This window comes from Pteropus medius, unplaced genomic scaffold, assembly GCF_902729225.1.
Source record: "Pteropus medius unplaced genomic scaffold, Ma_sr-lr_union100, whole genome shotgun sequence".
Taxonomy (NCBI): domain Eukaryota; kingdom Metazoa; phylum Chordata; class Mammalia; order Chiroptera; family Pteropodidae; genus Pteropus; species Pteropus medius.
The window spans coordinates 2,301,734-2,317,050 of NW_024351073.1; the positions used below are offsets into that span (position 1 = coordinate 2,301,734).

At 39.0% G+C, this 15,317-nt stretch overlaps 1 protein-coding gene and 1 pseudogene across 3 annotated transcripts in view; both read left to right on the forward strand.

Annotated features, from left to right (window-relative positions):
* Positions 1-14,988, forward strand: part of DAB2 (DAB adaptor protein 2) — a 49,137-nt gene extending 34,149 nt beyond the window's left edge. For all 3 annotated transcript variants that reach the window (XM_039842604.1, XM_039842606.1, XM_039842605.1), the window contains 6 exons: positions 3,891-4,544; positions 5,555-5,717; positions 9,767-10,399; positions 10,965-11,074; positions 11,657-11,724; positions 13,251-14,988. In XM_039842604.1, coding sequence (XP_039698538.1) covers positions 3,891-4,544; positions 5,555-5,717; positions 9,767-10,399; positions 10,965-11,074; positions 11,657-11,719 — 1,623 coding nt within the window. In that variant the 3' untranslated portion in view covers positions 11,720-11,724; positions 13,251-14,988. The remainder of the gene's footprint in view (positions 1-3,890; positions 4,545-5,554; positions 5,718-9,766; positions 10,400-10,964; positions 11,075-11,656; positions 11,725-13,250) is intronic.
* On the forward strand, positions 5,967-6,085 carry LOC120586426 (uncharacterized; annotated as a pseudogene).
* Positions 14,989-15,317: the final 329 nt, after the last annotated feature.

Here is a 15,317-nt window from a genome sequence, read left to right on the forward strand (position 1 = left end):
AACATAGAGTTTACTATCCAGCATACAGACCAACATTAAAACTAATCATAAAGCCTCTTAGTGAATGTTAATTATAGGATATTTATCTAGTTTTGAAGTTCAGATAATGCCTCCAAGTAAACGAGTTTCTGAACTTGAACATAAAAGACGAGAAGGCAATAACTCCACAGAAAGGTCATCAGTCTAGAATAATGAGGAGACTGTCTAGGAGTCTCTTATATCAGGGAATTATCAAGCAATCCTACATGACCAAGGTGATCATAGTAATTAAAGCCGCAGCAGATCAAGGACCAGGTAAGTCTTACTGACCCCAGAGTATTGCAGAAAATGCCAGGCCTATGAAATTTTACATCAAATGCCCAGGCCCAGTAAGATGGGGAGGAACAGGGACTGCCCACACACATCTCAGCCCCCAACCCTGTGAGATTCACAATGCATAACAGAATTTTAGAGGCCCCAAAAAGCCCACAATAGAGAAGCCCGCTTAATGTTCTTTTTTAATGTCCTAACTCACTTGTCTATGCAACCCTTCATACTACACTTCATTTGGTGCCGTTCTAAGGATAAACTTTTTGAAATACTGGATTAGATAATTCTGAAGGGTCCATCCTAGCTCTGAGGTCCTTTTGATTCCTAAGCAACTTCGCGCCCTCCTCCATTAATACCCCCTTCCCAAAGAAAATTGATATCTGAATGATATACTTTCTAAGTATAACTGACAAACAAGGATATTGAAAGAGATAAAAGCACTCAAGCTATGAAGTAGAGTTCCAGTGGGAATGAGAAGGAAATACTGACTGCTTAATCTGCTTCTGTTGGCTTTTAGAAAGTTCTAAAACAGGAAACAAAAAACAACAACATGAGTAATCCTGAGTCTCATTGATATTAGACTTCATGCATTCTAAGAACTTTTGTTTATAAAAATAAATTGCAAATTTTAGTTAAATTAACAATAAATTAAAGGAATAAATACTATCAAAGTAGATGGTATTTGATAAGTAAGAAAATGCTGACAGCACTGATTATGTGCTGTCAGACTTTACCAACATATTCTTACTTATCAACTCATATCTGTAGGTCAGAAAATAGATCTATTTCTACTTGACAAAACAAGCATGTTTAAAAATGTTCAAATGTTACAACAATTGCAATGAAAGAGGTGACGAGAGGAAGAAATCTAAATTACCTAGACTTTGTTTGTTGTTCCCTGCCACATCTGCCTCTCTCCTGACATTTATACAGAATACTTTTATGCATTTCAAATCAAGCTCATGATGCAAACTAAGCAACATTATTTTGAATGTAATTTTTATTCAAAACCACTTGAACAGCATTTTTCCATACCGATCTCAAAAAAAAAAAAAAAAAAGAGAGAGAGAGTAGAAAAGAAGAAAAGATATGCTCTAACTTTAAAATTTTGACCATTCAAAAGCACAGTTATTATAAAAACATAACGTCTGTTTCCCCATCAAGGAAGTTAAATCTGGTGCAGAGATGAGATCAAGACACAAAGCACAGTGTCATGTATACATAAGATGCCTTGGGTGGTCACAGGTATAGCTGAAATAGAAGGATCAATGGGAAAAGGCTTTGTAAAGAATCTGAGCTTGAGTAGGGTCTTTGAGGTGTATCAGAAAATAGAGAATAGTTAAGCTAAAAATAAACTGGGTCCTATTGTGGGTCATTTTGAAAGTCTGGCTAATGAAGTTTATTTTAATATAGGGAGTAGATGGAAGCCATCAAAAGCTTTGGGTAGAGAAGTCCAGGATTTGGCAGGCTGGAATGGTTAGGTGCGATTAGCTACCAGGACAAGAGCTAGGCTATTTAAAACCTTATCTCTGTACAAACACCTTTGGTTGTCTTCATGCCCCTCTTACTGGAGCTCCTTAAGAGCAGGGACTGTATTTCACTTTCGTGTTTCCAGTGCTTGTCTCTCAGGTCCTCCAATGATGGCTGAGCAGATGCAGTATTGACGGTCCAACAAAGAATTCATGAAGCTCTGACCCAGGGGGTGGATGAGGAGTCTTGAATCTTTCAGTTGTAGACTATGAACTAGACTCTTAATCAAACCTAACCTGAGGAGACCCTTATACATTTTACTTATAGGATGACTATTCAGAAGTCTAACATTGTGGCTCCTGTTTGGTGTCCTAAGAACTTCTTCTGAAGTATTTGAAAAGGAGAACTCTGCCAGATGTGAATACCCAACTGTCCTAACCAGAGGTGGCTCGTCATAAATAAATAAATATTGAAATCACAAGCTTTTGTAATACATTTTGTCCTACCTTTTGATTGTTTAAGATCCCTACATGAATAGATCTTCCAATCCATTTCTTTGATTTCAAAAAAATTTTTTTTTAATTATAAGCTCTTTCTTCTGACAAGTTCTTCTGATTATTAAGAGAAAAGCTGGTTTTTAAAAATTGTGTTTTCTACCTAACAGTAAAGGAAACCAAAAGATAGAATAGCAATTAGGTCTGATTTGGGACTTAAACTTTCTAAAAATTTGTTTTTTTCGGCTCCCTTTTTACATTTGAGAATTTTATATTCCCTTAAGGTTGTTTTTGTCTAAGTGATCAAAATATTTAGTAATCTGTTCAGGGTAATACTAGAATTCCAATTTTCATTTCAGCTAGGTAGTTTTTATTATTTATATTCTTCTGTGGCTACCATAGTTAAATAACGGATCAAAGTCAGTCAGGAGGAAGATCTGTCAGTGAGACAGCTCTATCCCAGGGTGACTCCTAATTAGTTATGCCATTCACCTGAATAAAGACATGTCAGATTGATCAAATTTGCTGCTTTTATGCTGAAAAGGATGTCTTATCTAACAGATGAGAATATAAATAATTAACATACCAGAAAATGATAGAGGATAGCATTTGTAGAGTTATGCATTTGATATGTCTTTCAAATTAACTCTTAAATCCACATCTCCACCTCGTACATAAATTAAAGATTAGATTAGATGATACGTAAAATAAATTAAAGATTAGTTGAATTCATCCACTAAATAGGTGAGAAACACTATCACAACATAGGCAACTCTAAGCTATATTATTTAAAAATGCACAAATACAAAAGGTTGATGTAATATGCTATGTTAGGTTATATCACTATTTTGAGTATCACTTTCTTAGAAAGACATAGACAAAAGAATGTGTCCAGAGGAGAGAATAGGATGATGAGGATGAGAGATCCAACTTGGCTAGCACCTTCAAAAAGATTCTTAAATATTTAAAAAGGCATACCTGACAGGCTGCGATGTGTGGGGGAAATCTTTGTGTCCCCCTAAAGGAAAGTCCAGTTATAGGGAAATATATTTGACCTTAAACTTCATTATAGCCAGAACTATAAAATATGAATGTATTAGCCAATAAATTTGCTAATTTAGAAATATGATGTTATGTGACTCTGGGGGTACAATAGAAGGAAGTGTGCATCAGGTAGGAAGCTGGGTTGGGCTTCTGAGGTCATTTCTTACTTTCAAGCTCAGGATACTTAGATAATCACTTGAAGTGACTCACAGCCAATTCCCTTTAAGACTTTCAAGGGCATGTATTGAAACAATGATGATCATGAACTCAACCAGTCGGTAAGGGTGAGCAGAGACATGAATAAAGTAAACAACAGTAAGTTTTTACTTAATGAGGGGCCAGTGAAGTTGAGACTTAACTAAAAGGTCATGGGGTGGGGGATAGGCCGGAGGTCCTACTCTACAATTAGTAAATGCACCCGTGGAGGTAACAGGAGGAGATAATGGTCAACCAGTTTGTCAAGATAAAAATCTAATGGAGATTTTGATAATCCTGGTCATTTTATGTAGCTTTCTCATTTGTAGTCACAACATGGACTAACACTTTCTTTTTTTTTCTTTCCAAATGTGTTAGGAAAGCAAAGATATCCTGTTAGTGGATCTAAACTCTGAAATCAACACCAATCAGAATTCTTTAAGAGAAAATTCATTCTTAACAAACGGCATCACCTCCTCCTCTCTTCCTCGACCAAAGCCTCAGGCATCTTTCTTGCCAGAAAATGCCTTTTCTGCCAATCTCAATTTCTTTCCCACCCCTAATCCTGATCCTTTTCGTGATGATCCTTTTGCACAGCAAGACCAATCGACACCCTCTTCATTTGATTCTCGCAAATCTCCAGACCAGAAGAAAGAGAATTTGAGTGGCTTGTCCACTCCACTGAGTAATGGGCCCCTGAATGGGGATGTTGATTACTTTGGTCAGCAATTTGACCAAATCTCTAATCGGACTGGCAAACAGGAAGCTCAGGCAGACCCGTGGCCCCTTTCAAGTCCGCAAACACAGCCAGCAGTGAGAACTCAGAATGGGGTATCTGAAAGAGAACAGAACGGCTTCCATATCAAATCTTCCCCGAACCCTTTTGTCGGAAGCCCTCCCAAAGGACTATCCGTACCGAATGGCGTAAAACAGGACTTGGAAAGCTCTGTCCAGTCCTCACCACATGACTCCATAGCCATTATCCCACCTCCACAAAGTACCAAACCAGGAAGAGGCAGAAGGACTGCTAAGGTGAATTGTCTTCTCCACATGTCCGTTGGCAGAATGCATGTTCGGTATCAAAGGGTGGTATGATGCAAGCTCTCTTTCCTGCTGCTATTGTAGTTTCCTGTGTGGCTGTAACATAGAAGGTGGGATAAGGTACATTATTCTCCAGGAATACCTTCTTCTGATTGCCACCCTTTTAAAGCTTCTCACTCAGCAATGTTTGTCGCTCCCTGCTTTCCGTTTGCATGTCCTGTCATTTATTATTAACTAAACACAAGTTTTTTTTCATTTTTAATGCTGCTATGCTTCTGTACCTCTGGTAAGTTTGAAGGTCACATTCTGGGGATGGGAGGGCAAGGGTTCTTGTGATTCCTTTTGTATTTTCCCCACACGAACACACTCCCTACACATACCTGTCATATTGCATTAATATCCAAGGTGGTGGTATAAAATTCTTGAGTTGTCTCCTCTATTCAAAGCTGACTGGATAATGCATTGTCTTAAAAAAAAACACACACTTATTTACTATTATCACTTCATTCAAAAGCAATTTAAAATGTGGTTTCTGCAAGCATTTTTTTAAATCTCATTGGAATAGGTAGGCTGCCCTAATGATTAGACTATTGTATCATCTTTATGCAGACTGATTCAAATCCACTAGAATTAAGAAAAAAAAAAAGTAAGCTACTTATTTATGGTTGTCCTTTCTTTTCCAGTCTCAAGCTTCCATCTGATAAGGAGACCAGACAGATACAAATGCGTATATAAGTAAAATAGATTTCACTTTTGAGAGCCCTATATTACATCAGTCACTAAGACCCAATATTCCTTGCATTTCAGAGATCCTTTGTTTGGTTGGTTGGTTGGTTGGTTGGTTTTTTGTAGTAGTTTATCAGTAATAGAAACAGGTTTTTTTTGTTGTTGTTGGTTTTTTTTTGGTGATTCCAAATTTGAGGAACAACAGAGCAGGAGACAGAATAAAGCTGTATTTCTCTGTTACTGAGTAGCTTTTATCTCCCTCTCTGCCCTGCCAGTCTCCAGCAAATGACCTACTTACGTCGGACATCTTTGCTCCTCCCGACTCAGAACCCCCAGGCCAGCCGTCACCTACAGGACAATCTGCAACCCCACCAACAAACCCTCTGGATCTCTTCAAAACAAGTGCCTCTGCCCCTGTGGGATCCCTTGCAGGTCTAGGTAAGTCCCTAGAGACTGAGTTAGCTTTGGCTCTGTTAACCTTCATTCATAAGACCATAATGCATAGGAGGAAGGCACTTCATATCCATAAAAGTTTCAGGGGAATATGATTTGAGCATCCTAGGGAGCCTTTCTTCCACTTTTACTTCTGTACGCCTCACCCCCATTTGGTACTCTTGACTTGTAATTGAAATTTGGCTCCGTGAGTTGGCGTGTCGGAAGAAGTTCGTTTTCAATATTGCACTTACCATCTATGGCCATGACATCCTGAATGTGCCCAATCTTGTCTGATCTCGGAAGCTAAGCAGGGTCGGGCCTGGTTAGTACTTGGATGGGAGACCACCTAGGAATACCAGGTATTGTAGGCATTAAAAATATATATATTTATTGCACTTACCTAAAACAATGGATAATGGCCTACTAAAGACAATTATAGGGATTCTGAAGCTCAGACCAGCTTCTTTGGAGAAACAAGGTTGAGATGAGAGAGACTTATCTATCGTCTCTATAGGAAAAGTAGCAGCATGTATGTCTTTCTTGTAAGGTGCCATTGCTAGATCAAAGCCCTATCTCCTATTAAATGGATAACCCTCTTGGGAGGGATATATACCCCAAGAGGGATATGTTAAGTCTGAAGCAAGTGTAAGTCATGGAATGGAAGTTCTAGGTCTGAGCCCAGCTCTGGTCCTAGGCATATGGTGGGTGTGGGACAGACATGTATCCTGATCATCTCCACATACTCAAGCCTTAGTAGCTCCTTGCTCATGTTTTGGCTAACCGAGTGTCTTAATTGAGTTAGAAGATAGGAACTAGAAACCTGAAGTTGAAAAGAGCAGAGATAAGGGAAGAGGTGGGATTTCATCGGATACCTAGGATATGCTGTGCTGTCATTCATAACTGTGCCCTTAACGGTGTCATGTGAGCCATAGAGCCACTCTATGGCAGGACAGTGGAGAAGGCCACCTGGCTGAGGGCTGACCTTGTTACTCTTCACCCACATCCTTCAGTTCTTTTCTGCCTCCGTGATACAGTCTTCAGAAACCCCCACAATATCTTTGCTGTCCTGCTGGGGATTCTCTTTGTGTTTCTGCCTCTTGGCACTGTTACAAGCGCCAAATAGACTCTGTCTTGGGAGAGAGTCGAAGGGAGCTCTCGTCCTCATTTTGTAAAATTTGATCAGAGATCTTGGCTTTCTCCGCCTCCTGCAGAGTAATCACCCGGACCTTGTTTTTGTTTTTGTTTTTCTCTGCTGTTTTCCTGCAAAGGGACATAAATGTGGTTCTTTCATAGTAAATCCTTTTAATCATATCTGGAGTATGGAGGTAAAAGTTACCCAACTGCTGAATGGTCGAAATCCACTTGGGTGTGAGAAGCCAGCGTGTTCCAGGTCTCTGTTTGCATTTATGCCATCAAGCACTCACGTCTCTTGGGTGCTTCTCTCTTTCCACATAGCTCTTTTCCTGTACCTTCAAGTGGAGCTGGTTGGTGCTTTTCCTTGCAGAAAGGTAGAGAGCTTGCAGGCAGTGCCTGTGACTAGATCACATCACAGAGTTCTGTAGTCTAATATGCCCTGAAGAATATTTACAGCCAATATTTAACAAGTCAGCCTGAAAATACAGCTGGACCCTATAACTGTTAATTTATTCAGACGAAGTGAAGCTTTTTGGCTAGGTGCCTCTGTTGAGGCCTTGGGGTATACAACTGCAGAATACTGATGATTCTTCCAAGTTTGGACATGGGACTCAAACTGAGCTCTACAGTATAGCCCCTGTCCACTAGCAGGGATCCTCAGCCAAACCCTGGAAGGTTGTAGGTCTGGCTTCCGCTGGACCCAGCTGGGGACTGTCTCCTTTGGAGAACTGGGGGTGGGGAGAGGGTATTGTAGAAAGCTGAATCTTCAGCTTTGACTAACCACCCTGTGTTTTAATCTAGCATCAGAAGGTAATAAAATTAACTTTTTTTTTTTTTTTTTTAAACTACACTTTTTTCTTACTTCTTGCCTCTACTTTCTCCACGGGGGGCCTTAAATATCATGGAAACACAATGCATGGAATCTGGCTGAGGGGAAGGAAGGCTGGCATAAGTATATACAGTGAAAGCCTTTAATTCTTGGCAAATATAATATATTTCTCTTTTACCACCACTCCCACTAAAACCATCTATGACTAAAGCCACACATTTTCTGAAGGGAAGGGAAATTGTCCAACATGAAACATTAAAGATTCTACCCAATTCGCACATCTAATTGGCATAAATTATTAGTGAGTTACTCTAGGTTTGGTTAATAAAATTTAAATAAATTTCTTTTAACATGCTAGAAATAACATCATTCAAACTCACTTTCAGGAGTCCATATTATAGAATCTAAGAGAACTTTCAATTAGTTGTGAAAAGAATATGTATATGCTTTAGTGTAAATGAAGTCTAATCTCTGTAACTATATAAAATAAATGTTTGAACAGCATTCCATTTTTTTAAAAATAGTCCTGTTCCTTGATGCCAAGGAAGCAGAACAGGAGGCTAGCCTAGGGTGCTGGGTTCGGAGCCAGTATGTCTGAGTTTTAGTCTCTACTGTCACAAATTGCAACTTTCCCAATTTTAGTAATTAATATTCTTATACCCAGTTTCTTCACCTCCAAAATAAGCATGTTAATTTAGTAAGATGACCTTTTCTGAAACCTACCACTCTCCATGAGCACAGCATATGTGTTCATGGCCAGATGGCTAGCATTCATCATGATAGAGTTGAATCGAGTAACACCAATCTCCAATACTAAGAAAATTCGAGGTAGACTATCTTGCTACTTCAGCCCCTGAATACCATTTTCAAAATATTTCTCACTCTGAAAACAAAAACATTCCTAATCCAAGTTTGAAGGCCTTAGTTTGGTTAGAAAACTTTCAGAATGAAAGAATGCTATGCTCCAAAGCTCAAAGCAAGTAGGTTTTGAGAGCAGAAGTTGTTCCTGAATAGGTATGAAGCTGAATTTAGGTTTTCTGTTAGTAGCGACAGTTTAACTGGGCCATTAATACACTTGGGGAGAGGCAGGAGGGAAAGTGCTCACATATTAGAACAAGATGTAGGGAATGAGCTTCTCAAGAAGACGGGGGTCAAACATTGGGGAGATTTGGATTTTAGGGGTTTCACTAATTCCTAATCAACATGGCAAGGGGGCAGGAGACGTAGTCGTTTCCCCGGAGATCAGACACTCGGACACAGGCCATTAGTTACTGTGGAAGGTTATTGGGCTTCATAGTGTCTTCTCTCCCTCTCTTCATCTTTTGAGTACTCTGTTCTAACTTCTGGCAAAGTTTAGTGAGTGACACATGGCAGGAAGCACTTTTATTTGAAACAGCTCTCCCAAGATAGCCAGCCTTTCCTCCATTTTTATATATAAAAATCTAAAACTATCTTGCATCAACCAAATTTTATCATCCTTTTATATAGCCGTGTCAACCTTGGCAGCATTTAAAAGCAAGAGAACTTTGAAATGGTTTCTTCAGGATGAAAGCATGTTGAGGCCTAAGGCGCATTCGTGATAGCTGGTTTCCATAAGACCCAGATAGGAGCCCGCTGCCAAATGAAAGGATCAAATCAATGAAGCAGAGTACCGCATGGGTTATCTTAGTTAACTACTTCATAATCAACATGGTTTGTATGTGTAAATGTATTCACTCAACAGATAAGTTTGTGCTATTGACAGGTTCTGTTCTATTTGAAATACATCAGTGTAGGTAGGGTAAGGGCTCATGTTTTCATGACGAGGTGCTTATGGACCATATTATTCTTCTAAGAAGGAAAAAGGTGCAGTAGAAAGAAAGGGCTTCAAAATGTAATCTGCATTTGAATGCTAGCTATACTGTATTAGCTAGTTAATCTTTAGGTGACTTAATCTCTCAGAAACTTTATTTCCATGTCAATCTCAAGGATTGATGAAGACGTTCGCCATGTAGATGCTTTAGCTTTATAAATGCTCCCCAGGAGAGATGTGTTTTCTGAAACTCAAGACTCCTCTTCAGGTTTGTCTCCTTTCTCCCGTTTCCTTCAGGTGGTGTACCAATCACACCTCCTCAGGCTGGACCATGGAACCCAACATCTTTAGTGTTCAGTCAGCCCACTTCAGTGGTGCCAGGAGCTGTGCTGGGTGGTCAGCCTTCAGGATTCGGTCAGCCAGTCGTTTTTACCACAAACCCAGCCGTCCCAGGTTGGAACCAGCCTTCATCTTTTGCAGCCTCAACTTCCCCTCCAGCTTCTGTTGTTTGGGGCCCATCAGCATCTGTGTCACCCAATACTTGGTCATCAACAAGCCCTTTGGGTAATCCTTTTCAGAGCAATATTTTTCCAGCTCCCACTGTGTCTGCCCAGCCCCCTTCTATGCTCTCCTCTCTCCTGGTCACTCCTCCTCAACCACCTCCCAGAACTGGCCCTCCAAAGGACATCTCCACCGATGCTTTCGTTGCCTTGGACCCACTTGGGGATAAAGAAGTCAAAGAAGTGAAAGAAATGTTTAAGGACTTACAACTACGGCAGCCACCTGTGGTGCCTGCGAGGAAGGGAGACCAGACTTTCTCTGGGACTTCAAGTGTCTTATCCAGTTATTTCAACAGCAAAGTTGGCATTCCTCAAGAGAATGCAGACCATGATGACTTTGATGTTAATCAACTGTTGAAAAAGATCAATGGTAAGCTATTCACGTCTCTATCTACTATGCCAATAAGTATTTCTACTGTCTTATGGGCCCAGAGTCCCTCAGAAGAACTCTCTGCCACCCACCAATAGCCTGACTCTTGCCTTTTTTGGGTAGTTGGGATAGATGGTAATCAGTGGTTATGGAAACAATCATTTATTTACTTTATGGAGCTATTTATCTTAGCTAGCTGTTTCTAAGGGCTGGCCCAATGCTGCCCTCTTGTGATGATTCTTAAAAGGGCTGATGAGCTATTAAAATTCAATGGGGCATGGTGCCTCGAGGGCTATATAATAAAGCCTCAAACACACTCCACAGCCTAAAGTGAGGAAATTCTGAATCTCTTCTACTTCAGGTAAAAATGCATGGCTTCCTTTACTGAGAAGTCTTGAATTTGCTTGTAATAATTGGGAGTCCAGGTATTTGGTGGTGATTTTTGTTCCGTTGATATAAATTTCAAAAGTATGGATCTTACTTTCTAAAATAAACCTGACTGGAGACTTCTGCCTGTATTTGGGGAAAGTTTATATGCTGACTACTCGGGTTTTTCGCCTTTTAGAACCACCAAAGCCAGCTTCCAGACACGGTGCCCTGCCAGTTACCAAATCTTCTGACAATGCATTTGAGAACCCTTTCTCTAAAAATTCTTTCAGTTCATCACAAGTTTCTGTAAGTATCAACTGCTAGAAGCTGTTGCTCCAAAGTATATGCCACATAAAGCTACCACCTCCTGAATTAATCTTGCTTGTATGTATAATAACTCTTTGACGGTAAATGACGTTTGAATAAGATTTATCATTGAGAACCATCACATTGTGAACATCAGCTCAAACTGGGGAAAGATTATTTTTTGCAGGGGTTACTATCCTGAGCTGGAGAAATGAATATCACATAGAAAAAGCTCTTTGTATCCCACTTAATCTGGCTCATGAAAGCATTTGGGGAGAAAATTAAGCCGAAATACTATCTTAAAAATTTTTCCAAAGATTTAAGTTCCTGATTGCCTGCCCATGATACTTCAACTTACAAAAATACTACTACCCCTTTTGGGAAGACAAACATAATTTACCCGAACCTTGGTTTTGTTGTAAATAATAAATATACATCACCAGTTACAAGCAGGCATACACAAATTATTGTAGACCTGTTTGTGACCAAAATGATTTTTAAAGGAATTTAAGAAGTGTTAATTATAGGTTTTTTCCTAAAACCGTAATTATACTCATTGACTGGTTGGTTTTATCTCCACAGATGGCTTCTCAGCCTGCATCTCCTGATGTATACAGGGATCCTTTTGGAAGTCCTTTTGCCTAACTTCTGTAAGTAGAAGATCCTATTAAGCTTGGGTATGGTGAGAAAGGGTAGGACAGGGATGGGGGTAAAATTTTAATTTTAGAATTGAGAAGAGGTTACATCTTTGTAATTTAGAAGCAATACACATGGAAATCTATACTTAGCTAATTTGATAATGTCTAGTCTGGGCACTTAAGAATAGAATTCTTATATATATCAAAAACAGTAATATGCCAATAGGGATATGCATTTCTATCACATCCTGTGTTTTTTGATATTTCAGTTCTGTATGGAAGTACAACACAGCATAACACAGCATAATAGTTTTTCTTTCATATTTAAGTGATTGCAAAGCATCCGAGTAATTACTTGGTTTGCTATCTAAAAACCTTCTGAAGCCACCAAACAGGTCAACTAAACAGATGATGACCACAATGCTTCTGCCTCCCAAATCAGTATTTATTTCTTTGGGAGGGCCTTCAACATTAGTCTGAAATAGTCTGATGACATTAAATCCAAAAATGGTGACAGCTGCAGATAGATACCTCCTTCAGAGACAGTGTAAGTGTAGACGATGAGTCTGCAGGTTGAGTCTTCTCACAGTGGATTTTATCCTAGGTAAGTTATTAGTGTGACCCCCTTTGACAGAGACCCCTTCTTTCTCAGCAATGAGTGGAAGTAACTTTGATCTTTAAAGATCAAAATTAGTGGGAGAAAGGAGGCTTATCTGCATTTTAGAGGATGTAGGGCATAGCTGGAGGGGAGAATCACAGAAAGACTGAAAAGAACCCAAACCCATGGTTTTAGTCTCACCCTATCCAAGTGAACTATGTCTTGATTCATCTAGAATTTGCTTTAAAGAGATAAATATCTTAAATCTGACATCAACAATAAGATTGAGTTTAATTGCAATCTATTTCTCTGCCTCAATCCATTTCTGCAATTCCAGGGTATCCTAAAGTGCTTTTCCATAAAATCTGCTTCAGAGAACTGGGTGAGATTATCGAAAAGGCAAATTCCAGCCGCCTCCCGCCCTAAAATATCCCCCTCTGGTGTTGAGGAGAAAAGCTTGATTTTAATAAGCATCCAGGTGACTTCTAATGCTAACCAAGCAGTGTAGTATATTGCAGGGCTAGAAGTCTTAGCATAGACTCATTCTCGCCCTCCTCTCCAGGGGAGGCATTGAACAAATAGAAAGGAATGAATTATATTAGGAGTCTGAGAGAATTGTTTGCACTAAGTTGAATTGACTCGAGTTCTCTTTGGAGGTCCTTTATTCTTTAGGTCATGAAGGAAAGATAATTTTGGTCAACCTGCTAAACTTACAGATTGGGATGAGAGCTATCATGGGAGAAAATAGCTAATATTATTGATCATTTGTGTTAATCACTTTATTACAGGTTCTGCATTTATTATCTCATTTAATCCTCTTGCATTAGTCCTAAGAGATACTATCACTGACATTTTAAATGACTTGTCATTTAATACATTGATATTTGAACTTAAAATTCTAACCACGGGATTTTTTCCTTCCTTCTCCACACTTCCCTAGGAACTTAGCATGCTGACGCTCCAGAGAAACAAAAAGGTTGGCCTTAACAATCAAAGACAAAACTAATAGCCAGACAAGTCTCGACCTCTGCCCTTGTTCCAGCTTTGACATATTATCTGTTGCCTTATTTCTTGCTGCCTCTTCCACTTGTAAAATGCTTTTTACTTTCTGTTTAGGTTAAAGCTAAACTGAATCTATAGCTTTAAATAAATTAAGAACCTAAACACTCTAGCATAAATGAAATAGTTGCCCTACTTGAGCCAATGCCTGTTGTGTCCCTAGAATCTTCTTTTACCATGTACCCTCTGGTTGGGAGACGCAGCTACCACAACCCCTCAGATCATACTGTTTTGAATAAATTTCAAAATCCTTACTGTTCAAGGTTGTTTGGGGGTTCTATTTTAGAGCACAAAACCTAAAAATTGTAGTGGAACAAGGCACCTTCTTAAATCTTACTTCAGACCATCACTTGTAGAGAATTTTTAAAGTAAAATTGAAGCAAATCCAACTTCTCCTTAGGCATTGTGGAATCTGACACACCTAAGAACTTTTTTAAAGATATAACTTCTCTTTTTGAAGATCGTTTTTCTCTCAAGGGCAGGATTGTCCTCTTTCCAATCTTCTGCTAGTTTTGCAGATGACAAAAAAGCATTATTTATCTCTCCTCTCCTTTCCCCTATGATTCTCTTTTTGATCACTTTTGCTCCCGGGTTCATATAATATCACCTCCCTTTTGCAAGAAATGAAGTTTTGTGGGGCAAAATATCTAATGATTCACAGATCTAAACCTTTCCTGCCTTCTCAGTAATCATTAATCCCAGGAACTGGAATTGCAAATGGGCACAACCTTTATCCTTTCTGTGGAATAAGAGGCCATCCTCTCTAGCTAAATTTCCAGAAGAGCAGTTAATGCTGAAGAAAAACTGAACTTAGCTCAGCAATGAAGGACTGTATTCTGAAGAGCAACAGGTCACAAAGTTAAATGTGATTGTGCCAAACATATTAGGTGCTTATTGGGGGTCATGCTAGACCTTTATCAAGTAACTGGAAAACTCTGTTGAAGCTGCAATCTCATAGTTAGTTGGAAGATGGATAGAAAAAAAAAAAAAAAGCTGTAGAACAATTATTTGCTCTTATCATTAAAAATCTAATGTCTGCATTGTTTTTCTCCTCATAATCTTGGAAACTTTACCAGTTCATTTTCAGTCCTATTGTTAGCACAGTTCTGAAGGATTTGTTCCTGCCAAAATGAGTTTTGTTTGTTTATTTTGGGTTTTTAATGTTGTCTCTTGACCCCTAATGCTCAGGTTCTTGTGGGTGTTAATCAACCACATACAATGTAACCTTTAGGTAGAAGGAGAGGGTGACTGCTCAGGATCTAAATAAGATGGTGGCCTCAATGAACCTCTGTTGATTAGCTGCAAATAGTCCAAGCTAAAGTCCTGTGGTTTTATGTTTAATGGTAATAGCTGATCACGTTTGGCATAATTTCCCATCTGGCTTTCTACTCAGTCATTATAAACACAGACTTGAATTAGTATTTTATATGTCCAAATACCTAAATGTGATAAACTGGAGGTAATTATTTCTAGGTAGTTGAATTTTTGAAAGTAGAAAAATTTTTGAAAGTGATGATCAGCCACATAATTTTTTTATACATACTTTGTTTTCTTGTGCACTTTTCTGTATGCAAATAAAGCTATAAATTTACTCATTTCAATAAACTGGAATGGCAGAATCTCATGTTACCATCCGTTTGTTCTAATATTGGACCCCTGCTTTGTGTTGATGTGTTATGGTCAAGGTATAAAATACACCTGTCTAAGGTGAGTAAACGTTAGTTATAATACATTCTGGGATTGTCACAAAGATGAAGAGAAAGTGGAAATCCATGAAGTATGACCATGAGTAAAATACTGCCTGACATCTTTCAACGCCTTATTCTCCGTTCTCAGACCTACTGGTACTTCCTTCCTGGGAGTTTAATGGAAGTACCAGAATAACCTCAACTGATATCGAGTATAAAAATCATTCAATAGTGAACTCTTGGCTCACACTTTTTACCCT